General features: G+C 42.1%; 1 protein-coding gene across 1 annotated transcript in view; it reads right to left on the bottom strand.

The window, feature by feature from the left end:
• GRIN2B (glutamate ionotropic receptor NMDA type subunit 2B) overlaps window positions 1-26,449 on the bottom strand; it is a 1,006,559-nt gene that overhangs the window by 299,048 nt on the left and 681,062 nt on the right. Inside the window, exon 5 of the mRNA XM_082265422.1 lies at window positions 17,601-17,715. Coding sequence (XP_082121548.1) covers window positions 17,601-17,715 — 115 coding nt within the window. The remainder of the gene's footprint in view (window positions 1-17,600; window positions 17,716-26,449) is intronic.

Below are 26,449 nucleotides of genomic sequence, written 5' to 3'. Positions count from 1 at the left end.
CAGTGTGCGGCATATGGTCTGAGCACTGACAGGCTCCCCCACCGTGCTGCAGCTATATTTCAGGGTCTTGGCAATCTTCTTATATCTTAGGCCTTTATTTAGAGCAACAATTCTTTTTTCAGATCCTCAGAAAGTTTTTTGCCATGAGGTGCCATGTTGAACCTCCAGTTACCAGTATGAGAGAGTGAGAGCGAAACACCAAATTAATAAACACACCTACTCCCCATTCACACATGAGACCTTGTAACACTAACGGGTCACATGACACTGGGGAAAATGGCTAATTGGGCCAAATTTGGACATTGTCACTTAGGGGTGTACTCACTTTCGTTGCCAGCGGTTTAGACATTAATGGCTGTGTGTTGAGTTATTTTGAGGGGACAGCAAATTTACACTGTTATACAAGCTGTACACTCACTACTTTACATTGTAGCAAAGTGTCATTTCTTCAGTGTTGTCACATGAAAAGATATAAAAAAAAAATTTCAAAAATGTGAGTGATGTACTCACTTTTGTGAAATACTGTATCTATGAAAAATCATTATCTCAAAAGGAACAAAAACTGTTGTTGTAACTGCTTATAAAGTGTGAACTAGAATGTGGCCTCAATTTGTAAGTGGTGCCCATTCAGTGGGGACACTCTAATACTGGAGGTATGTTACTGGCCAGATCAACAGTTGAAAACAGAGGGAGAATAGCTTCTTCCCCCACCAGACAGAGGGGATACTGATCCACGGGACCGGCGGCCGCAATTGCCGCCGGGCACCCGCAATCACTCCCCGCTGAGAGAGAAGGGCGGTCAGCTGGCTGTTGTAAACAAAGCTGACCGTTTTTCTCTCTGAAATGATCACAGAGTGCCTCTGATCCTTCTATAAAGGATTTCTGACCTTCTAGAAAGGTCATTTCACAAGCCCCTCCCCCCACAGTTAATGAACACTCCCCTAGGCTCACACTTAACCCTTTGATTACCACTGTGTTATTGTAGTGATGTCACTGGTCCCCCCAAAAGTTTAAAAAATGTCAGTAAGGGGTCCGATCTGTCTGCCACAATGTCGCAGTCCCACTAAAAATCGCAGATCGCTGCCATTACTAGTAAAAAAAATAATAATTAAAAATACATAAATATTTCCCTTCGTTTGTAGACGCGATAACTTTTGCATAAACCAATCAAAATACGCTTATTGAAATTTTTTTACCAAAAATTTGTAGCAGATAACAAATTGGACTTATATTGGGGTTTTTTGGTGCCTCAAACCAAATATGAATGGGACTTTGCGGGCAAGTAGAAGGGGGTGTGTATAATGAAGGTTATATAAACATAAATGCTCAATTAGGCAGTAAAAAGAATAGTGTTTGAAAAAAATCAACAGAAATTTTATTTACATAAAATTATTATTAATACCGTAAATGGTGAATAATGTGCTTGGGTTAGAGGCCCAAGTGTGAGGAAGTAAAAAAGAGGTTGATTCTGAAAGAATCAGTGACAATAGTGCAAAAGTGACATGTTCTTGAGGAGTTTGTGGGGTTATTTTTCCCATAGATATTAAAAGGAAAATTGATCCCCGCAGGAGGATCCTCAATGTTCGCTGACGCGTTTCGGCTCATAGGCCTTTTTCAAAGCGTTAGGGGGTCACTCTATGCTTGTTCTATAAAGAGGAATATATACCTTCAGTATTGTTTATCAAAGATAAGTACACAACATTTTGTAGAAATAATTGTGTTCCACTTGCATGGGTGCTGCTGGCGTTGACTGCATATGGCTCCCCTGTCCTTTTCTGTAGTCACAACGAGATCATGTTCTGCGTGCAGCCTGGGATGGTGGTAAGTAATTAATGTATATATATATATAGGAATATATGAGTATATTGTATCCAATATAAGTGTATATATTGTATATATATGACCACTTACAGTTTTTTGCTGGCGGAGGGTTAACAACCACTTCCTCCAAACGGGTGAGCCTTGTAGTTTCTCTTCCCCTGTTTGTACCAGAATCTATTTCCTATCTGTAGTATAATATATGTAGGTACTATAGTAAACAAGTTTTCATAATGGTGCTTTAGTGCTTAGAAACGTAAGGTGACTTCATTGTGCTCAAACTTTTATTAGTAATAGCTAGGGAGTTTTCCCTTTAAAACTTACAATTAGTGGTTTGGTCTTGAGGGTAAGAGAGAGAAATTCATCCGGCTGGCGCAGGTTACGACTGTCCCCTTCTCTCTGCACGAGAGAAGTGAGGACTGTTCGTCGATCCCCGGCCTTTTAAAGCCCTCGACGCATGTGCAGTGGTTTCTGCACATGGGACGGCTTTAGCTGCGAGCATGAAAAGACGTCAGTACGTACTCCTGCGCTGGGTGCGCACGCAGGTTGCTGGGGCTCGTAGTGCTGGACGCTTCCTGGTCGCCAGCACGGAGGGAGGAGCCCACCCTTTCCCGAAGGTAATTGGTGGATCCCCAAGCTGCCCCTACGTGGATACGCAAGGGCTACCCGTGCTGGGTGTGACTAACATGACTGGGGCCGGCCGTTCTGTAGCACTGACAGCTGCATATCACGTACGTGGATTAATTCATGGATAAGTTAAAAAAACAAGATTATGCATATGCCGTACCCGGCGGTTACAGAATGCAAAATACAAATAAAGATAAGAATAAGAATAACGTGGTATACACAATTGGATTAATTATGCAGTAATCAGAATAATACAAGATGATATAATATAAACAAAGTATGGATTTTTAAAGCAAAAAAACATTAATCCCACTTCAGGGACCTTATGGGTCAAGAAGGAGCAATCCCAAAACCCGGGCACTCCAGGGTCATCCCGAGGCCATGCCCAGCAGGGTCGGATGCAGGCAAGCAGCACAAAAAATGGGGTATTTTTCTTAGGGGGAGTTTTTTTAAAACCTCAAATGAGTGGGGAAAGATGTGGGGAAAGAATTAGAATCCCACATATGATTGTTTCCCAACATAAAGACGAGAGTAAGGTTAAGGGATGGATGGATGGTTAATGTCTAAGTAATCATAGACAAACCTATCGAGATTGTGGGAGTGTATTGTGTGGAGGGAGGTTATTTATGTCTGTACAGAAGTTAGTTTGGATATTTTATTTTTGAGAAAGAATCTTATTTCAATCCGTCTTTCCTGAAGCGAAGCCCTCCAGGAAAGGACGAAAACTCTCATTCTCATTCAGCCCAGGTGGTTTGGTGGCTTGGAGGCGTCTTATCCACCTCATTTCCATTTGTAACAGACGTGACTTAAGGGATGAAAAATTTTGATTTTTCTTTTTTTTTTTTGGGGGGGGGGGGAGTTTATATAGCAGAATGTGAAAAATATTGTTTTTTTTTTACTTTAACCACTTTACTGCTGCTCACTAGAGCTCTACTGCGGCAAAGTGGCTCTTGTAGGTCTGACGACGTAGACCTACGTCGCCAGACATTCCCCTCTCTCGGCGGCGCGCGCACCGCCGGAGGCTCGCTCCCGCTGTATTCAGTCACAGCGGGAGTCGGGCCAGGGGAGGAGCAGCGGCAATCGTCGGGGAATCAAGTCTGGAGATCCGCCCGCTTGTGTAAACAAAGCGGGCGGATCTCCTAAGTGACAGGCAGTGTCAGATTGCAGCGTTCAGCATAGCTGAACCTGCAATCTGTCCCTGTGTCACTCAGTCACCCCCCCACACATGTCAGTAAGCACCAGGCATACATTAACCCCTCCCTCTCCATAAAATGAACCCCTTCCCTGCCAGTGTCATTTTTACAGTAACAGTGCATATTTATAGCACTGATTACGGTAGTAATGTCACTGGTACCCCCAAAAGTGTCAAAAATGTCAGTCAAGGGTCCAATCTGTCCGCCGCAATGTCGCAGTCCCGCAAAAAAAATCGCAGATCGCCGCCATTACTCGTTAAAAAAAAACACCAAAAAACGACAGAAATCTTTCCCTTAGTTAGTAAACGCAATAACTTTTGCGCAAACCAATCAAAATACGCTTATTGCGATTTTTTTTTACCAAAAATATGTAGCAGAAAACAAATTGGCCTAAAATGATAAAAAAATTAAATTTTTACATTTTTTTGGGGGGGAATTTCATATAAAAAAATTTGAAAAATATTGTTATTTTTTCAAAATTGTCGCTCTTTTTTGTTTATAGCACAAAAAGTAAAAATCGCACAGGTGATCAAATACCACCAAAAGAAAGCTCTGTTTGTGGGAAAAAAGGACGTAAATTTTCATTGCATGACCACGCAATTGTCAGTTAAAGTCGCACAGTGCCGAATCGCAAAAAGTGGCCCAGACGTAAGACAGCAAAATCCTCCGGTGGTAAAGTGGTTAATTCCACTAAAAATTTTCTGACAAGCTTTGGGAGTCTGAAAAATTGTGCAAAAACATACAGTATAGGTGAAAAATAGTCACGTGACCTGAATCTGCATGTTGGGTGACCTATAGCAGTTCTGTTTTGTGGGTGTCATCAGGCCGTTACATCCTGTTGGCTTTATTGTGCTGTCCCCCCAATTCAAGGGAGGACTTTTTAAATGCTTTAGTCTCTTCTCACCATAACCTGTATGGTTTATACTGTCTGGATGTCAGCACCATCCCCATCCTTATTTTCTATGCTGACATCACAGCTTTAGAGCACTCCTGTTGCAGCTTCATACCATGTGCCCTGGAAACACGGCATCATGGGACCACTTAGGTTTAGGTATTTAAATACTGATTATTAAAACTGTAAAGTAATTTCAACATTGCTGTTCTCCGTTTTATTCCTTCCTTATCTCCCTTCCTGCTGTCCTCTTTAATCACTCTCTCTCTCTTTCACTTGTTTGTACTTTCTGAGCCTGGGCGGATGACAGGAGAGCTCGCTGATGATGGACAGTTTAAAGAGATGCAATAAACAGATGCAGGAATATTTGGGTCATGCTTGTTGAAGAAATGTGAACTGGGAAATCAAAACGTTGAAAAAAGACTTTTACTGAACAAAACCTGATTGAGGTGGGATATGAAACAAAACATCAACCTCGCTGAACAAGATTTTTATTTTAGGTAAAACCATTGTGGAAAAAATATTTTATATACTCATGCTTAGGTCAAATGTAAATGTTAAAGCTGACAAATGTTTTGCATTTAACATATGGCTCTGGTACAAACCTGCTACATGTCATTTTAAAAGAAAACGCAAGAAAAGAAAAAAGATATCAGAACACTTTCCTATGAAAACGGCCTCATAATTCCTTGTTTCAGCTATTTTCTTGGCTGTTATTATAGAGACGATCAAAACTAGAATTACAGCACGCGTTTACAATGTTCATTGTATATTGCTTCCTAAAATATTTGCAGCTTTCGTACATCCCTACATTGTGGGTTTACACAAGGCCTATACACATAAGGCAAAGAGTAGATTTCAATAACCTGTAGAAACCAGAAATATTTTCTTGTAATGGCTATGTAATGTGTCTTACTGAAAATTCCCAATACAGTGTATACAGGATTAACCAGCTTACTATGTGTCCTGCAGCCTTAGAAGGTGGTCCATGGGAACAGACAGAGTACAGAGCATTAGACTGGATATCTGAAGATACTATTTTTATATAATATAAGCAGGACTTTTTTTTTTAGTCGGAACATGGCGGAACAGTGTTCCGCCACCTCCGGCAGTCCTCTCCTCTCCAGCCTATCGCTTAACACAGAAGCTGGTAGAGGATGTCTTCTATACTACTCACTTCCCTTCACCAGCTTCTGTGTGCTAGTGCTGGCACCCAGGGCACCTGCTCCACATCTATTAATGGGTGCCCAGGGCCATGTGCCCCCAGACCACACAGCTTGCAATGAGGGCACCCAAGAAGGCTCGCTCCAGAGCCACTGCTCTGTGTGTCCATTCACACACATAGCAGCTGCTCGGCCCTGCCCCTCTCTCTTCCCATTGGCTCACTGACTCCTGCTGCTATCTCAGCCAATCAGGAGGGAGAGTCCTCAGAGAGCCGAAGCTCTCGTGCACATCTCTGGATCACAATTGGCTCAGGTAAGTATTGGGGGGGCTGGAGGGCTGTTGCATGATGGTAAAAAACGGCATGAAGGTAAAGAACCTTGAGCCTTTAGAATCACTTTACAACACAAAGAAAAGTGCCTCTAAGTGCAGTTTTTTTAGGAGATCAAGCAAGCAGACAAGTGAACACTCACATAAAATGCTGATAAAAAGGGGCTCATCTGGGGGCTACAAGCCCAGTGGCAGACATTTTTCAAAAGTGTCCTCTGTCCAAGAATTTGTAGCCGCAATGACCACGGGGACAGGAGAGATGCTGACAGGTCCGCATCTTCTGGGTGCAGCTCGAGGTGGACTAGCTTGGAATGCAGCGCCACCTGGCGTGTGCCGTTATCAGGAAGAGGGAGAGAACCACAACATGTTTCATAGCATGTGCGAAGCTCGTACAGAGCATACACGCTCATTCGTCAAATGATACAGAGGGTGGAAAAGAGCTGGATATAAATACTCAGCAGGAAAAATAGTTACATTTAACATTTAAAGGGATAATATCAATAATATTATTATTCACTAAAAGCAACATGAAATATCACAGGCTATATGGACACTGGATTAAAAAGGGTAAAGGAAGGATAACGGTACATCAAAAATCAAAGAATTATAGAACAAAAAATGCTGTCGGTAATCAAATAATACATGTGTAGATATATATATATGTATATATAAATAGAGAATTAAGGTTAAGTCAAGGGGTAGGGGTAACAAAAGGATGGTGGTCTAGGATAACCAGATTATTTTCCATTTTTCAAAAATGACCAGTACTTACAGTAAGGAGTCTTGAAGCTGATGTAAATTATGTGTAATCTATATAATATGACACATATGTGTAACCTGGAAACGGAGTAAGTGACAAGGAGTAATTATTAATATTAGACCCAGATATTTATCAGATTATATTGTTAAAGGATGGTACTAATTTCTAGCACTTCATTGAGGCCATGAAGGATAATGGTACATCAAAAATCAAAGGATTATAGCACACAGAGCCATGTATAGCAATATATAGCAAAAGGCTAAAAAAAAAAAAAAATACACCGACGAGGGTGTGTGTGTGTGTGTGTGTGTGTGTGTGTGTGTGTGGGGGGGGGGGGTGGTTGTAGGAAACATAAACAAATGCAAAACTGCAGAAACTCTAAAGTTATTTAATCTATCCTCTCATCCATTGTCCTCAGAGGACATCTCTTTATTGAGTAGAGGTCTTACTTTTGCTCTCATCTCAACCTAACTCATTTTTATTATTTAGGGACCACTAATAAATTAATCCGTAAACTTCCCCTTAAAAGATTTTATAATATAAAAGCTAAAAAGGACACCTCCTCAGACCCCACAACAACCCAGAGAGGCTCAGATCTCAATGATTCTATCCAAGAAAATACTCCACACAGTCCCATCAATATATACGATGCATGCTTGGATTCTGAAAATGTCCATCTGGAATCAGACCTACTTCTATTTACCCAGCACCTTTAAACATCCTTTTAAACATACCAATTTACAACCTAAATCAGTGTTTTACCCCACTCACCCCAAGGGACCTTATATTGAGGCCTTTTATAGAGTTGTGTTCTCAGAATTCCAAAAATATATCATTAGTCTACCAATATTAAGAAATATCAATACCATAATCTCAACTCAGAAGCCATGAGACGTTTCTCTGACTCTAAGATGTATAAAAAGCTCCCTAAAGATCCTTTAGCCTCCTTCAAAATAGAACTTATTTCTGGGGCTCTTAGAGATCAGGTAATTGACTCAAAAGAGGCTTCTTTTTTTGTGCAAGGATTTCTACAATATGCCATATTTCTATCATCTACCAAAAGTGCATAAAAACCAACAACACCCCCCAGGTAGACCAGCTGTGGCATCTATGAATAGTATTACTAGTGGTGTTTCACTATACATCGATTCCTTTTTACAACCACTAGCCCAGTCTCTTTAATCTTATATATGTGATGTCACAAGTTAGCCTGTAGTTTTGTTTGTATCTCTTACCTCCTTGCTGCTATTGCCTCTATCTTGCCTCCCTTCATATGTGGTGTTTGGGTTCTCTGTTCTCCTATGGGCGTCGCCTGCTCCGCTGTGGCTTATATCCTGTTCCTGTCTATTACTTCCTGGGTCACCTCCCTGTGTGCATCCATATATATATATACACATGCTCAGTGCACTGTTCCTTGCTTGAGCAACATTGCTGTTCTCTGAGCTCCCATCCGTGTATCCCTTGGCTATTGTATCTGACTCCTGTGTACTGACCCGGCTTCGTTTCTCCGTCTATGTTTGTCTGCTGCCTGTCCTGACCTTGGCTTGTCTCTTGGATCTCCTTATAGTCTCCTGTTTACCTTGCACACGCCAGCGGTATCCACATCCTCAGCTGGTCCTACCTGGGGGCCACGACCTGGTTCCAGTCTGCTGCAAGTCCATCCCCACCATTAGGGGCCCTGGTGAAGAAGCGGGCTGGGGCTTAGACTCCGCAGCCTGGGAAATCCTGAGCTGGGGATCTATAAGGGCTCATTACCACAGACTCGTTGACATGTGACTCATCACAGCTATTAGTTCTCTTCCCCTAAATAAGGGGCCAAAAGTTCTATCTTTGGCTGTCCCTGGATGTACATTCTTTGTACACCTCCATGCCTCATGATATTGGTATGCTAGCCACACAACACTTCCTATTGCAGGACTCTTTGCTCAACTACAAACAAGCAGCATTCATCCTAGACGCCACCAGGTATTGCCTTACTCACAACTATTTTAACTTTGAGGGGGAATTCTATCTCCAAACCACGGTACGACAATGGGGGTCAATTATGCACCTTAATATGCCAATCCTACCATAGGTTTTTGGGAAAATCTATTTATTTGGAATACATTTTTTTTGGCAGGTACATCGATGATATGGAGTGAGGCTGCGCTGATCTAAAGTGGAAAAAAATTGTGTTTAATAAAATGCCAGCGTGCTAATAAATATAAATATATCAAATGCAGTACATGAACAAATATTCAAAAAATATCACACAGACTCTGTGAAAATAAATATGACTAGTAGATAAAAATATAAATATTCCAATACAGTAAAATAAACAAATATCCAAGAGTGAAAATGGTCTTAAAAAGAGTCCATCAATATAAAAAGTGTAAAAAACTTGAGTGATGATAAACACTTTGTGGATGATGTGCCGATATTGAGTGAACTCCAACACAAGGTAGTAAGAGCAGAGCATTAAATCACTTTTCTGGGTGTACTACACCCTTACCATACTGCTGTAAGGCAGCAGCATAAAGTGAAGACTCTGGCAGTCCTGGGTTAAATTTTAGATGGATAAATGTCCTGGAAGCTCCAGTCATAGAGAAGACATAAGCAAAGAACGCTGTATAGTGTAGTAATTTTTTTTCCATTGATCAGTGGACAAAACATATCCATTTGTAAACAAAAAAAAAAGAATACTACACTATACGGCATTTCTTGCTTGTGTCTTATCTATGACTGGAGCTTCCAGGATGTTTATCCATCTGGAATTTACCCCAGGACTGCCAGAATCTTCACTTTATGCTGTTGCCTTACAGCAGTAAGGTAAGGGTGCAGTACACCCAGGAAAGTGATTTAATTCTCTATTCTTACTGCATGGTTTTGGAGTTCACTCAATATTGGCACATCATCCACAAAGTGTTTATCATTACTCCAGTTTTTTAAACTTTTTATATTGATGGACTCTTTTTAAGACAATTTTCACTATATTTATGTATTAATTTAATCTATATTTTATATTTTTTCATCTAATTACCAGCCCACGGGCACTTTATCAGACACAATTTCTTTCCACTTTAGATCAGTGCAGCCTCACTCTGTATTGTTCTATATCTTTTCAGTTTTGGTAAGGCTGACCGACAGTTGCAGCTATCAGTTTGTAGTGAATTTTTTTCCAGATAGCGCAGGGGTTTATACCTTTTTATTTACATTGATGATATCATTGTTATTTGGGATGTCACCTCCACCCTGATCGATGATTTTGTCAAACATTGCAATTCCAAAAATTTTCTTTCAACTCTGTTTGGAACCATGACAGCCTGGCCTTCCTAGATCTTAAACTCGTCATGAAGGTAACTCTATCTTTGTCTGTAATTTTACTAAACCCACTGTGGGTAACTCATTTTTGCATTTTGATAGTTGTCATCACCCACAGTGGTGTAATATACCCAAAGGTCAGTTCTGCTGACTGAGAAAAAATGTACCCGAGACTGTGACTGTATTGCCCAGAGTAATCACCTCAAAAATACGTTTTTGGAAAAAGGTTATCCAGAAATGTTGATAGACAATGCCTATATAAACGTTTCTCCCTGGCAAACCACCAAAAGCCAATAAACCCCCTGAAAATCCATTGGTGAGGTTTATCACTAGGTACCATGGTCAATATAGAAAAATGGAAAGTATCCTTAAAAAACATTGGAATATACTTAGACAAGACCTCCACCTATATTCTACTTTGTGTGATAAAACTAAGGTCACCTATAGGAGAGCCCCTACTCTCTAAACAAAATAGCACCTAGCAAACTAAAATGCCAAAAAAGAGCAAATCCATTATTCCTAATCCCTTTAAAAGGGATGTACCATTGCCGTAAAGCTCTTTGCAAAACTTTATGTTAGTCTCACTATTCATCCACTGAGACAGTGTTTCGGTAAACACAGACGCTTTGTAGAAGAGGAATGCGACCAACAAAGTGTGCCTCGTCCTTTTTTAGAGTATCAAAACAGGTCCACTACAGGTTTGCAGGTTTAGATTATTGAAGCCATACCTAAACATCTGTCTGAAGCAGAACGCTTCTCCAGAATATGGCAGCATGAAACTTTCTGGATTTGCACTCTCGATACCCTCACGCCGAATGGCCTCAATGAAGAGCTAGAAATTAGTACAATCGTTTAGCAATATAATCTGCCAAGTATCTGAGTCTAATATTAATAATTACTCCTTGTCACTTACTCTGTTTCCAGGTTACACATAAGTGTCATATTCAGTCTAATATAGATTACACATTCCATTTACATCAGCTTTAAGACTCCTTACTGTAAGTACTGGTCATTTTTGAAAAATTAGAAAATAATCTGTTTATCCTAGACCACCATCCATTTTGTTGCCCCTACCCCTTGATTTAACCTTAATTCTTTATCCTTCAATATAGGAAGATGTTTCTGATCTACATCTACAATGTGTATACTAGCAAATATAGTCCTCTGCGTGCATGTGTATATGTGTATATATATATATATATATATATATATATATATATATATATATATATATATATATATATATATATATTATTTGATTACTGACAGCATTTGCTATATATTGCTATACATGACTCTTTGTGCTATAATTCTTTGTTTTTTGATGTACCATTATCCTTTGTTAACCTTTTTATTCCAGTGTCCATATAGCCTGTGATATTTCATGTTGCTTTTAGTGAATAATAATATTGGTATTATCCCTTTAAATGTTAAATGTAAGTTTTGTACCAATAGCATCACTTTATAACACAGGGGTCTTCAAACTATGGCCTATGAGGCTCTGTTGGGTCCTTGACATGAGGGAAAACTCTGATGGGAACTCTCATATAAGAGGAAGAAGAATCTGTAAGGGGGGGCTCTGATGGGCTCAAGTTTATTTTAAATTTCTTTACTTTTTTTTACTATAGTTATTTTCTGTTGTTCTAAAAGATATCATGCTGACATGACATTTCCAAGTAAATTGTATTAATTTATTTAAATTTGATTTGTTCAATTATAAAACTGATTTTTTTTTTATCCCACAAATATTTGTAAATTATACATTGTGGCCCTCATATTGAAAAGTTTGGAGACCGCAAAGAGAGGATAGTGGAATTTCAACGTACCACAAGAATATAAATCACTGTAGAATTTATCTTATATAATGTTTTTCATTTTACTTGATAAAAAAAAATACATATATAATTGGAAAAAGAACACACCACAATAAGATTGTTTAGAAACATTTAGATCCTAATGAGCCTCCTGACTTCCACCTATATTTTGCACAATTCTTTTCTAATGTACTCCTAGAGAACACACCCATTTACCTTTCCAGTTTTAGATGAAATATATGTAAAAAGCACAAAGGAGGGTGAAAACGTCTAGCGCATTACCCCAAAATGTACACTGCTCAAAAAAATGAAAGGCACACTTTTTATTCAGAGTACAGCATCAATTCAGTTCAACTCCTGGGATATTGAGCTGGTTAGTTAAGTAGCAGATTGGGATGTTAATCAGTTTTAGCTGCTTTGGTGTTAGTGAAATTAACAACTGGTGCACTAGATGGGCAACAATCAGCCAACCCCCTAAAACAGGAATGGTTTTCCACTCCTCATTTTTTCTGACTGTTTTTCCCTAGTTTTGCATTTGGCTAGGGTCAGTGTCACTACTGATAGCATGAGGCACTACCTGGACCCTATAGAGGTTGCAGGAGCAGTCCAACTCCTCCAGGATGGCACATCAATACGTGCCATTGCCAGAAGGTTCGCAGTGTCTCCCAGCACAGTCTCAAGAGCATGGAGGAAATTCCAGGAGACAGGCAGTTACTCTAGGAGAGCTGGGTGGGGCCGTAGAAGGTCCTTAACCCATCATCAGGACTGGTATCTGCTCCTTTGTGCACGGAGGAACAGGATGAGCAATTCCAGAGCCCTACAAAATTAACTCCAACAGGCTACTGGTGTTAATGTCTCTGACTAAACAATCAGAAACAGACTTTATGAGGGTGGCCTGAGGGCCCAACATTCTCTAGTGGGCCCTGTGCTCACTGCCCGCCACTGTGGTGCTCGATTAGCATTTGCCATTGAACATCAGAATTGGCAGGTCCACCAATGGCACCCTGTGCTTTTCACAGATGAGAGCAGGTTCACCCTGAGCACACGTGACAGACATGAAAGGGTCTGTAGAAGCTGTGGAGAATGTTATGCTGCCTGTAACATCGCTCAGCACGACTGGTTTGGTGGTGGATCAGTGATGGTCTGGGGAGGCATATCCATGGAGGGACACACAGACCTCTACAGGCTAAACAATGGCACCATGACTGCCATTGGGAATCGGGATGAAATCCTTGGATCCATTGTCAAACGCTAAACTGGTGCAATGTGTCCTGGGTTCCTCCTGGTGCACGACAATGCCTGGCCTTATGTAGTGAGAGTATGCAGCCAGTTCTTGGAGAATGAAGAAATTTATACCATTGAATGGCCCCCACACTCGCTTGATCTAAATCCAATAGAACACATCTGGGACATTATGTTTTGGTTCATCCGCCGCCGCCAGGTTGCACCTCAGTCTGTTTAGGAGCTCAGTGATACCCTGGTCCAGATCTGGGAGGAAATACCCCAGGAAACCATCCGTCGTCTCATTAGAGTGCCATTTTGAGTTGCTGCAATGAAATTTCAGCAAAATGAACTAGCCTGCTGCATCATTTTTTCACTTTGATTTTTGGGGGTGTCTTTGAATTCAGCCCTCTGTAGGTTGATCATTTTCATTTCCATCAAACGATGTGGCATCCTTTTGTTCCTAACACATTACCTAGTCCATATCAGTATAGATATCCAGCATGATATTTTTCCCTACTGAGATCTGATGTGTTTTCAAAGTGTTCCTTTCTTTTTTTAGAGCAGTGTATTAATACAATAAACAAAAAGCCAAATCAATACTCACAAAGGAAGAAAGTTTCAAGCATTGTATCATATCAGATTGTGATCCAGCATGACAAGTGACCCGACTGGTAAAATACAGCATTGCCAATCCCTCTTTATATACACATATACGCACACACATATAGAATATGTAAACCCAACATTTCATATTCCTGATATATCAATGAAAAACCAACAAATCACCTGCACTTATTGACTATTATATGCCTGCTGTACCATGTACTTGTATGAAAAAGTATCCTGTTCTCTTTGCATTGCTTCCTTTGTGTCCTTGGTGTTCCTGTCAGTCCCTCTGCTTCCCTATAAAAAACTGACTACACTAAGCAGAAGAACACACCGTGGTCAGTTCTCTAGCTATGCTGGGAACTCACCCTGCTCTCCTCCAATGATCAGACTTGTCCTGACATGCCCCCCTGTACAGTCGGTCACTGGGAAGATCAGTATCCTGCTGTTTCTCCTCCCCCAGCTCCTATGCAGCTGAGAAAAGGGTGATGTGATCACTTATAAAAAAGAAAAATAGGTATTTATAATTTTTTTTTGTATCTATCTATACACAAATGTTTGCCTTTCATTTCTATTTTAAATTGAATGGGTTGTTTTACAAGGTGATGCTTTACAATCACTATAACTCTAAACTGATGACCTGTAAAGGCTTTTAAAGTGTCACCTATGAAACATTTTTGGTACCATAGTATTTTGTGTTTCCATGGTCGTGCACAATTTTAAGACTTGATATGTTAGGTGTCTATTTACTCGACACAGGGCCATCTTTTGCATTTTGCCAAAAATAGGTATAATATTCTGCTTTCAAAAAATATATACATTTTGAGGGGTTTACTATAATTTATAGGAAAAAAATTAGATTTCAACATGTGTGTAAAAAGTTAAAGAACACAAAAATACTCCTTAGCTTTCTGGATCATGATGGGTGAACTGGTAAGGCTAAACAGTGTGCATTTTAAGGTTATTCTGATTTTTTTCTGTTATCATGGCAGATTGCCTGTAAATGCACACTGACTTGTTTGTGAAGGTGCTCCAAGGCCAAAATCATTGTAACTTCTTTACTACTTACTGAGTCACTGACCTGCAACAAGCATGTGCATATCACCTATCCCAAAAACTGACCTATACATGATTCTTCCACATCAGTGAATTACCAAGCAGTGAAAGAAAGAAATCAGCAGTCCCTAAAACTTCCACTTTAAAAAAAAAAGAAAAGTCAGCAATGACAGTCTTCATGAATGCTGTCTCATCGTTACATATAAAATGTCTTGTATATCCCAGAGGAGACCTGTATTAGGTTCCAGAGAAAGCAGAACACATACAATCTTTTTTAGTGCATAGAAAGAATTGTTTGTACTCTGTAGTGGACGCTCACTGCTTGGTTAGGACTGTAATGCTCTAATAGTTAATGCATGTCCTTACAATAATGGGTCAGTTGTCTTATTTGTTCTCCAGTGGCTCAGATGTAAACTCCAGTGTTTTCTATCACCAGCTATCATGCTTCTTGGCAACCAACACTGCTAGCAAGTGACCTTCATCTGATGGGTGGCAAATACCGTACTCTCTTCACCCCTTTATTCAAACTACTCTCAGGTGGCATTAGCATGTTTTGACCTTATTCTGTTGTAGGGAAAGACTGTTTAGCCTAATTGTATGTATCAGGTTTGTAAATGGTGGTTTTGTGCTTGAATATCAACAGATCGATTGTGGGAAACATAAAATGTGATACAATAGGTGTCCTCCAGTTACGGGTCTTGGACAATGATATATAGGTGATTTCCTAGTGGCTAGATAGACAACCATGATGCTAACACTGTATAGGAGAGCTTTAAAGAAATGTATTTGTCTAGTTTTCTTAAAAAACATTTTTTTTTTTCAGTATAAATAATTTCTTAGGGTTTAAATTAAGAGTTACAGTATAGCTTCCCATTTAAAAAAAGGTGGTGCAGGACTTCTACATCTTATGAACAATTACCTATTTAGCCATTCAGTGAAGTCCACTTATTGCAGTTTGCTGTGATGGGATGTCAATGATGCGGCACTATTCCAGAATGGACAGCAGAGTTGACACTACAGTGGGATGAAAAAATGTGCAGGGGACGTATTCAACACCATCACTGCTGATTTACAAGCCAGTAACCTGTCAATCAGCACCTGGCCACACCTAGTTCTGTCCACTGCTTTCTGGATTGACAACCCTGCTCCTGTTGCTAAATGCTGGGGGGGGCACAAATGAAGTCTTATGCCTCGTACACACGCACCGATTGTTGGCCGACCGATCGGCCGTCTTTTGTCCAGTGATGTTGTGTTGGTTGAAATGTGCTCTAGACTGCACACGAATTTTGTCGGCCAACAACAACCAACTTCAGAAGTGATGTCATGTGCTAGTTAACTTTTCGTGTGTTTTTTCTTCTCTGAGCATGCCCAGTCTTGCTCATCTGATTTTTGTCTGCCGGAATCTGTACTGACTGACGGAAAATCGGCCTTTCGGTTGACGGCCAACAAAAATTTTATAGCATGCACACCAGATTTTGTTCGGCCGAAAAGTCGCAGTCGGTTGTCGGAAGCATCATACTAACAAGCCGACAATTGGCCGATTGGACGTTGGCCGAAAATTCACGGCCAACAATCGTTGCTTGTGTACGAGGCATTAGTTAGGGAAGGTAAAGACTTTTTTTTTTTTTTTACTTTATGAGGTTTGTAGATCCCATAGTAACTGGATATTGTACTTGTTTAGCCATAGAGAAGCCTTTAGCAGTACTTTAACTATAATATTTATTACAATGTATCTGTTAGACCAGGGTTCTCCAAACTGCGGCCTGTGGGAAAAATCCAGCCCACTACAACATATTTTCTGGCCCGCAGATAGGGTCAGTGGCTGCTTACACAACATCAAACTCCTCTTCCTTCAGTCTCCATCATTGGTTCCCCAAGAGGCACTCAGATGAAGACTCTGACATAAGGGGAGACTCTGATGGGGAGGAGGAAGACTCTGTCATGAGGGAGAGTCTCTGATGGGGACCCTGATGTAAGGGGGGACACTGATGTAAGGGGAACTCTGATATAACAGCAAACTCTGATGGGGACTCCAATGTAAGGGAGAACACTGATAAGGACTCTGATGTAAGGACTGGAGGGGACACTAAAGGGAATCCAGATGTAAGGTCAGACTTTGATGGAGGCTCTGATGGACTCAAGTTTATTTGGATTTTCCTTTCTTTGATTTACAGAAAATATGTCTCTGTTGTTCTGAATCATATCATGCTGACTACAATTATACTCCAAAACAAATTATTAGTTCATCATTATAAGAGTCCATTCAGACTAGCGCGACTTGTCAGGCGTCTTGGTTGCCTGACAAGTCGCGGTTGCTCGCTCGCCATTGAGTAATACATGACCCGATCTAATAGGAGCGACACAAGTCGCTCTGACTTAGAAAAAGGGTCCTGTACTACTTTGGGGCGACCTGGAGGCGACTTGCATTGACTTCAATTATATGAAGTCCTTGCAAGTCGCGCCGAAGTCACGGTGCATGCTGTGCACCGCGACTTCACAGGTCGCCCCACAAAGTCGTGTCGCGCCAGTCTGAATGGGCTGTAAATCTTTTTTTGTTTTTTTGCAGCCAGTAAATATTTGTATAAAATATATGATATATCCTTCGTACTGAAAAGTTTGAAGACTATCGTGTTAGACGGATGATGGAATAAAATGCTATTGTTTTAACTTGCTGACAAAGCTTTAATACTTGCATTAACTATAACAGATCTTTCCATACACCCAGAATGTGAAAAGTCATACATGGACTTTCATGAATATTTTTGTTGGCATAAAACAACATATTCTTTGCAATTTTCAAACTCTAATAGAGGACCTACCTTTTCCCACTTCCTTTCCTGGTTGAGTAAAATAACGACCAATTTGGGATGCATCTGGTATCCATCTTCGCTGAATGAGAGGTTCCGACCCTCAAATGTTACATTCATTAAGTACCTGAAAGAAAAAAAAAATTGAACGTCAAAATATTTAGCAAATTCTGGAACTATTTAAATGAATGGTTATACAAGTTTGACCTGAATTTTAGCCATTTGTCTTTTTTTTTTTCAGTCCATGATACTTTTTATTTGCACTATTTTTATTTATTTATTTATTTTATTATTGATTTATTTTGCCTTCTGCAATGCACAGTAGGTGTGTAGGGGTCTGTAAATGGAACCACAGAGGGGGATCAGGCATCGGACACCAAGAAGTGTGTTAGATACTCAACATTCTGTGCAAGCTTTTTTCTACAATGCATACAACACAACAGCGTTTGGTAACCCAGACAAATAAATATTAATAGTTTTCTTTACAGGGACCACTTATTTCCACTTTTTTTGAAATAGTCATTTTGAGATGATTGGTTGTTTGCTAAAACTACAGGCTTGCCATAATCACTTCTTAAAATCCCCAGTTAGGCTGTATAGAAAATACTTTCTAAGCTGTCATTGTTTAGTGATTTATTTCATCAGTGCAACTGACAACACGGAGGTGTAATTTCATCCTTTCAAGTATTGATTTTCAGCATCTGTGCCCTGTGAAAACACAGATAAGTTGCATCGAGTTGTAAAACGGCCCCCTTGTGGCTGATTTCATTAGTTCCAGTTGTAAGTATGAGCGCAGTGGGAAAACCTCCTTATCAGAAATAAACGCTGTACGCTATGATATGCTGTTTAGTTAGTTGTACTGTAGGAGCGTCCACGCACAGAACAGCAGGTCAGCAGCATCACAGCACCATCCTGTTTTTATTTATTTTTTCCTCTAATCCCTGTAATTTGTTTGACATCCATGACGCATAAAGTTTATACAAACAAAAATGTAAAATGTATATAAATGTATCAGAGACATGAAAAGCTGGTTACCGGTCAGTCTAGTACCCAAAGACTTCCACGTACATATGTGAGAAAGGAATATTGTTATTTCAATACTTTGGCATGTTTTTCATGTTTATTTTTAGCTACTAAATATTTTTGGCCATTAAAGCGGTATTGAATCCAAAAACAAATAATTTATATATTGCAGCTCATAGAGCTCTAAAAAATATAATGACTGTATTGTAAAAGCATACCCGAACCTCTGCCCCCTGATAGTCACCGACCAATCAGGTGCTGGCTTATTGCAGCCTGTCTCGACTCAAACAAAGAGTATTAAAAGATAAGAGTTGCACTCTGCTAAAAATTCATCTTGGTGCTTTATTACATAGTCCATAAAAGACTGAATATGTGTTTTCTCCATCCAACTATTTGATATGCAGCTATGCTGAACTATGAAATAAAGCACCAAGAGGAATTTACAATGGAGTGCAACTGTCTAAACACTCCAATTGCATCTTTGGCTGGACAGCTTGGTCTGTTAAGGTAAGTTGAAAAATAACAGATTTAGGCAGACTAAGGTTCCATGTACATGGGACGTTGTTAAAAGTCCCTTTAAATGCTGGAATTTTTAGGACGTTTGAAACGTCCGTTAGGTCGCGTTTGCACACGGGTTTAGCGGGCGTTTAGCGGGCGTTTGCGTTTAGAACGTTCCTAGAGGTCAAAAAAATTATTCCCCTTTAAAATGGAAAAATGCGAACGCTAAAGGCGGGTCATCGCATTCGGTCGCGTTCGGCCGCATTCAGTCGCGTTTTTGCGTTTGAAACGCCGGGAAACACACGTTCGAACGCAAATAATTGCTTTCCAAAAAACGTCCCTGAACTCAACTGCCTGCAAATGACTGTAAACGACCCTGTGTATATGGACAGATAAGATAACATGTAGATGGGTTCAGAGGCTTCTGATAAAAAAGCCCAACTGCTCCTAAACGGCCATTTACAACGTCCCGTGTACACGGAGCCTAAACATTAGTCTTTTTTTTTTTTTTTGTTCAACCACTCGATATGGGTGGGGAAATAACTCAAACTGAGCTATTGCAAAATTGGTGCAGCTGTGCATTGAAACCAATCAGCTTCCAGGTTTTATTGTCAAAGCTTAATTGAACAAGCTGAAGTTAGGAGCTGATTGGCTACAACTGCACCAGATTTTAAGTTTAGTAAATCTCCCCTATTGTTCTGACAGCCTGGAGACTTTGGCTTGATTCACACCTATGCAGTTTGCTTTTGGCTGTTTCTGCAGTGCTTTTTGCTGTTCGTTTTGCATTTTTGCACACACCATTTTGCCTATATTTGTGTTTTGCGTCATTTATGCTTTTTTCTTTTGGCCAATTTTTCGCTTCAAAATCGCACCAACAACGCACTACATGCTTTCCAGCAGCTTCTCTATTGAAGTCTATTAACCACTTTACCTCCGCTCACATGGAGGCTACTGCGGCAAAGTGCCGCGATCCCGTCCAGCGACGTAGACCTACGTCGCTGGACTCCGCCCCTTGTGGGCGGCGCTCGCGTGCCGCCGGAGGCTCGCTCCCGCTGTGTTCATTCACAGCGGGAGTCGGGCCAGCGGAGGAGCAGCGGCGATTGCCGCTGCTCTGCCCCGATCGTCGGGGATCGAGTCTGGAGATCCGCCCGCTGTGTGTAAACACAGCGGGCGGATCTCCATAGTGACAGGGACTGACAGATCGGAGTGTTCAGCATAGCTGGACATCCGATCTGTCCTTCTGTCACACAGTCACCTCCCCCCCCCCCCCCCACACGTCAGTAAGCACCAGGCATACATTAACCCCTCCCTCTCCAATAAAATTAACCCCTTCCCTGCCAGTGTCATTTTTACAGTAACAGTGCATATATATAGCACTGATTACTGTAGAAATGTCACTGGTACCCCCAAAAGTGTCAAAAATGTCAGTCAAGGGTCCGATCTGTCCGCCACAATGTCGCAGTCCCGCAAAAAAATCGCAGATCACCGCCATTACGCGTTAAAAAAAAAACACCAAAAATGACAGAAATCTTTCCCTTAGTTAGTAAACGCAATAACTTTTGCGCAAACCAATCAAAATACGCTTATTGTGATTTTTTTTACTAAACATAGGTAGCAGAAAACAAATTGGCCAAAAATTTAAAAAAAATTAGATTTTTACATTTTTTTGGGGGGGAATTTCATATAAAAAAATGTGAAAAATATTGTTATTTTTTCAAAATAAACGCTCTTTTTTTGTTTATAGCGCAAAAAGTAAAAATCGCACAGGTGATCAAATACCACCAAAAGAAAGCTCTGTTTGTGGGAAAAAAAGGACGTAAATTTCTTTTGGGTACGGCATCGCACGAGCGCGCAATTGTCAGTTAAAGTCGCACAGCGCCGAATCGCAAAAAGTGGCCTGGACGGAAGACAGCAAAATCCTCCGGTGGTAAAGTGGTTAAACCAAAAAAGCAAAAAAAAATGTGCATTTTAAAAAGTCCCTGACCCTTTCCAAAAATGCAGTGGCTAAAAAAATCATAGACGTCCCTTAGAAAACCATGTTAAATGAACTGTAGTGCGTTTCTACAAAAGGCAAAAAGCCCCAAAAAAGGCATAGATGTGAACCAAGCCTTCCTCCTTGTCAGAATACACGAATCAGCGATAGCAACGTTGATCAGTAGATCGACTTCTGTATATCCAGCCTGTCTATACATGGATTGAAATTCAGCCAGTCAATTTTCAATCCATGTATGGCCGGCTGTACCGGCTGGATCACCAGGTGAAAATAAAGGAAAAAGCCTAAAAAAAGAAAACTAATGTGGCCACCACATCTAAGAATTTGTAAGCTGCAAGATATTACATTTTTGGGTTTAATAAAAAAAATATTGAATGTTATTTGTCGGTTTTAAAACTTTTACATTGTTGCTCTTCCATATTTCTATTATTGTATCAATCAAAGTTCACATACACAGTAGAGAAGCTACTATTATATACATTATATTATGTTTTTAATGCAACGCTTAGCCTAAATGTGTAACTAAAGCACAGTGAAGGAGAGGCAGCAAACTGATTAGCTCATCTCTGTCACTCTGTTCTCTCCTCCAATCAGCATGCTCCTTTCCAGAACATAACTGATTGGCTCCTTGTGCTGCTACTTCCTATCCTATTCTGATCTCTGCTGTTCATAGACTGTAAGAGGTTGATACCAAGTTATATCCAGGTATTTGTGCAGCTTTATTTTTTTAGAAAAATGCATTTGATGCTGTATTATTGAATACAGAGCTGTATTCATGTTTTAATATCTGCAGGTCAGCTTTAATATCAGCCACATAAGGAGTTCGTTGTTTTCAATGAGTCAACATAACCATCAATTTGCACTGTCAGAAAAGAACCATTGTGTAGAATTTAAAATCTGGAAGCAGATCCTGAATGTATAGTGGGCAAATATAATGTGTATATAGTGTATATTTAGAAAATATACAAAGAAACAAGATTTTCTCTGACGCACAACATTTATATGAGCTGATCCTTTTACATGTATATAAAAATTACAAAAAAGTAATGTGTACTACTAAACGGCACACCTCCTTGTGAAAATGCTATTTACCTGGCTTTGGTGCTGATCTAGTAGTTCCAATACTTAAATTTATTCATAAACAATATAGAGGATGGGATAATAGCTCAATCTCAATTTTTGCGGACTACACAAAAAAAAAAAAAAAAGCAGGGAAATAACTTCACATCAGGATATAGACATTTTACAGAAAAACCAGAACAAAATAATGGGGTGGGCAACTACATGGCAAATGAGGCTTAATGTGGAGAAATGTGAGGTCATGCACTTGGGGGCTAAAATTATAAACGAAAACAACTTACTAGGCGAAGAACCTCTGTGGGATTCAAGGATGGAAAAAGATCTGGGGGTCTTAGTAGAAGACAGACCGAGTAATAGCATGCAATGTCAAGCTGCAGCTAACAAAGCCGGCAGAATTTTAGCATGCATAAAAAAGGGAATATACTGTACTCTATAAACTATATTACTGCCACTTTATAAAACTCTGGTAAGGCCAGATCTGGAGTATTTCGTCCATTTCTGGTCACCAGTCCTAAGAAGGGATGTGCTGGAGAGTGTCCAGAGAAGGGCAACTACATTAATAAGGGGACTGGAGGACCTTAAATATGAGGAATGGCTACAGGCATTACATTTATTCTCGCTGGAGAAGCGACCCTTGAAAGGGGACATGATAGCAATTTACAAATACCTCAATGGTGATCCTAGCACAGGAAAAAAGCTATTCAGTCTCAGGGAGTGTAAAAGTCACAGGGCCGGGGGGGCGTGGCCTGAAGACTCATGTGAGCGGACGTGTTTCAGCGAGGCTCTCCCGGCTGATATCCGTTACATTGATCCTGTGAATACATACTCGAGCGGTAAACTCACCCCCGGTTACCGGACACTAGCACCATCCTGCCCTGGTCATGTCCCCGCCGAAACGGCCCTCCGAAGCGAAGCGGTCTTTATTGCTCGGTTTATGAACTTTAGGGACAGAGATGCGGTCCTCCGGCTCTCCAGGGAGCGTGGGAATATCCCTTTGGACAACCATCACATTATGGCGTTCCCAGATTTCTCGGCAGAAGTCCAGAAACAGCGAAGTCAGTTTGGGGAGGTTAAGCACCGTCTCAGGACCCGCAACCTTAAATACGCAATGCTGTATCCTGCCAGGCTGCGGGTGGTTGGTGAGGACAGAGTACACTTTTTTGAGGACCCGGACGCGGCAATAGCCTGGCTGGATCGTCTGCCGTGAGTTACCTTTCCTGACCCTTCCCTGCCCAAGTGTTCCCAGGATGACTGTATGTGATTCGGCCTGATATGTTCTCCTATGGCCTCCCTCTTTGCCCCCTCCTCCCGTACCCTTCATGCCTTGGACGCTTGGGCTGGGGCATCCCCCAGTTAACTGTCTGCTTATTGCCGTTGGACTGTACCCCTCCTGGGGGTGCCCCCGTCCTGCTTCATATCCATTGACTCCTCATGTTCCAAACCCATTCCCCCCCCCCTTTTTTTACTCGTCTGCCTAGCCGACACGGACCTTTTTGGAATTTTGATTTTTTATTCCCAGTTCTTTTTTTTGCCTTCTAGCCAGGAGGCCTCTATACCCACCACGGGTGCTATGCAATTGTGTTATATTGACTTATGCTCACTGTTGTGTCCCAGGAATGGGACCCCTCTTCGGAGATTGTTCGCCCTCATGGGCATGTGGGGTTCTGGCTGGTCCCGGGGGGCTTCGCCACATGGTGGGGCTGCTCGGGCCAGTTGGTCGCCGCTGCCTGCGAACTTTTTTGTTTCGGGATTGATGCCCACACTTATTGGGGTGTGTGTTGGGCTGGGTGGGGGGGTGGGGGTTTATGTTTATGTTTATTGAGTTATGCTATGTACAATGTCTACCATCATTTATTTGCACCACTTTGTCTAGTCATGCTGCTGCATTGGTTTGCTGTGTCCTGAGCCATGGGCGGCGGGCGCGGTGTATGCTTGCCGTGGGGTTCCGTTGTCATCATGTGCTGCAAACTACCCTCTCTTCCTTGACGTTATGGCAGGGTTGACCTTTCTCACGTGGAACGTGTGAGGCATCAGAGACAAGGTCAAGCGCACAGTCATCCTGTCCTACCTGAAGGAACAGAGGGCGGATGTTATTGCACTGGTGGAGACCCATGCGGAGGGTACCCTGCTTGGGGCCCTCCGCAGACCGTGGGTGGGCTGGTCCTTCCACGCCTCCCACTCGTCTCATTCTAGGGGCGTGTCGTTGCTCATCTCTCGATCTGTGGCTTTTGCAGTGAGAGAGGTGGTGACGGACCCCCTGGGCAGATTTGTATTTGTCGCTGGGGCTATAGGGGGGCATGATGTACTTTTGCTGGCCTGGTACTTTCCTCCCCCTTTTGACACTGCCCTTCTGACTGAGGGACTGACATTTTTGGCAAGATACCCCTCAGTCCCTGCAGTATGGATGGGGGACTTTAACACAGTCTCAAACCCGTCTCTGGATAGGGTGGGTGCGCCTGGCTCCCCGCCGTACCCGGATAGGCCCACGCGCTTTCATAGAATATTAACCAGTTGTCATCTTCTTGACTCGTGGAGGTGCTTATACCCCGCTGCACGGGCCTACTCGTGTTTCTCAGCATCCCACTCCACCATGTCTAGTATAGATAGTATTTGGATCTCTCAGGCCCACCTGCCCAGACTCATGACTGCCCGTTTCGGACCGAGACTCCTCTCAGATCACACCCCGTACATGGTGACTTTGTCCCCGTTCACCGTCCCCCCTCAGAGACATTGGCGCCTGAACCCCTTTTGGCTCAAGACTGTTCCGGACATTGAATCCTTGACGAAGGAATGGGACTTTTTTTTCAGCTCTAACTCTGATACTGCCCCCATTCTGGCTGTGTGGGAGACCTTTAAGGGCCATGCTCGCATGTTGTTGTTGTCGCGCATAGCTCGACATCGCCGGGCGTCGCGAACTGACCTGTGCACGGCTGAACGGCAATTGGCTGAACTGGAGGCTGAATATGCTAACTTCCCTACGCCTGACGGGCTCGCCCAACTTAAACTGAGGACTAGGGCCCTGGACCAAATGTTTCAGGAACGTGCCAATCATAAATTGTTTTTTTGCAGACAGCGGATATTTGAGCACGGAGAGCGGTCGGGTAAATTACTGGCCTATCTGGCACATATGGACACCAGACCACCGCTGGTGATCACGCTTCATCCTTCGGTGCTGGGGGACTCCTCGGACCCCGCGGCCGTGGCCGAGTTGTTTGCCTCTTATTTTAGTGAGGTCTATTCCTCCAGGGTGGACTATGACCCCCTGGAACTGGCCACTCTGCTGGATGCCATGGACTTCCCCACACTGACCCATGAACAGGTCACGGCGCTCGAGGCCCCGATCTCCCAGGAGGAAATAGTTTCTGCCATTTCCTGCTTTGCCAGGGCTAAAGCCCCGGGATCCGACGGTCTTCCTGTCGAATTTTATGCGCAGTATTCTGAGACGTTGGCCCCCCGTCTGCTCGCGGTGTTCGAGGCGGCCTTTGAGTCGGGCTCCCTCCCTGCCTCGATGTATGAAGCTCTGATTATTCTGCTTCCTAAGCCTGGTAAGGACCCCCAGTATCCGGAATCCTATAGACCCATCTCGCTGTTACAGTGTGATGTGAAAATTATGGCTACAGTACTTGCCCTCAGACTCAACAAGGTGATTATATCCCTTGTGCACCCAGATCAGACGGGATTTATGCCGGCCAAAAATACGGCCTTTAACACCAGGCGTTTGTTCATGAACCTGCAAGCCCCTCATGACTGTATCGGTACTAGGGTTGTCGTGACATTGGATGCTGCTAAGGTCTTCGACTCTGTCGAGTGGTCGTACCTGTGGCAGTGCTTACGTAAGTTTGGGTTTGGTCCGAGGTTCATTAAATGGCTCACCGTATTGTACAGTCAACCTCGAGCTCGAGTAGTGGCTAATGGTTGGACATCTCGGTCATTTCCCCTCTCCCGTGGCACGCGCCAGGGCTGCCCCATTTCCCCACTGTTGTATGCCCTGGCAGTTGAGCCTCTTGCAATGGCTCTTCGAGCAGACCCTGGCATTCAGGGACTCCGCTGTGGTGACCTGGAGGAACGTGTTGGATTGTACGCGGACGACATGCTCTTATACCTGGCGGACTCCGGGTCCTCGTTGCGGTGTGCCCTGCGGATCATACAGCAGTTTGGGAAATTCTCTGGACTGACGGTCAATTGGGACAAATCCCTCATCCTTCCCTTGGACAGTTTCCCCCCAGGAGCTGATCAGGCGTCGCTTCCCCTGTCGCGAGTCGCGGAA

The sequence above is a fragment of the Pelophylax lessonae genome, assembly GCF_965119305.1.
Source record: "Pelophylax lessonae genome assembly, chromosome: 8".
Lineage (NCBI taxonomy): Eukaryota > Metazoa > Chordata > Amphibia > Anura > Ranidae > Pelophylax > Pelophylax lessonae.
Note: the sequence above shows the minus strand (reverse complement) of the source record. Positions and strands in the feature narration are given on the sequence as shown.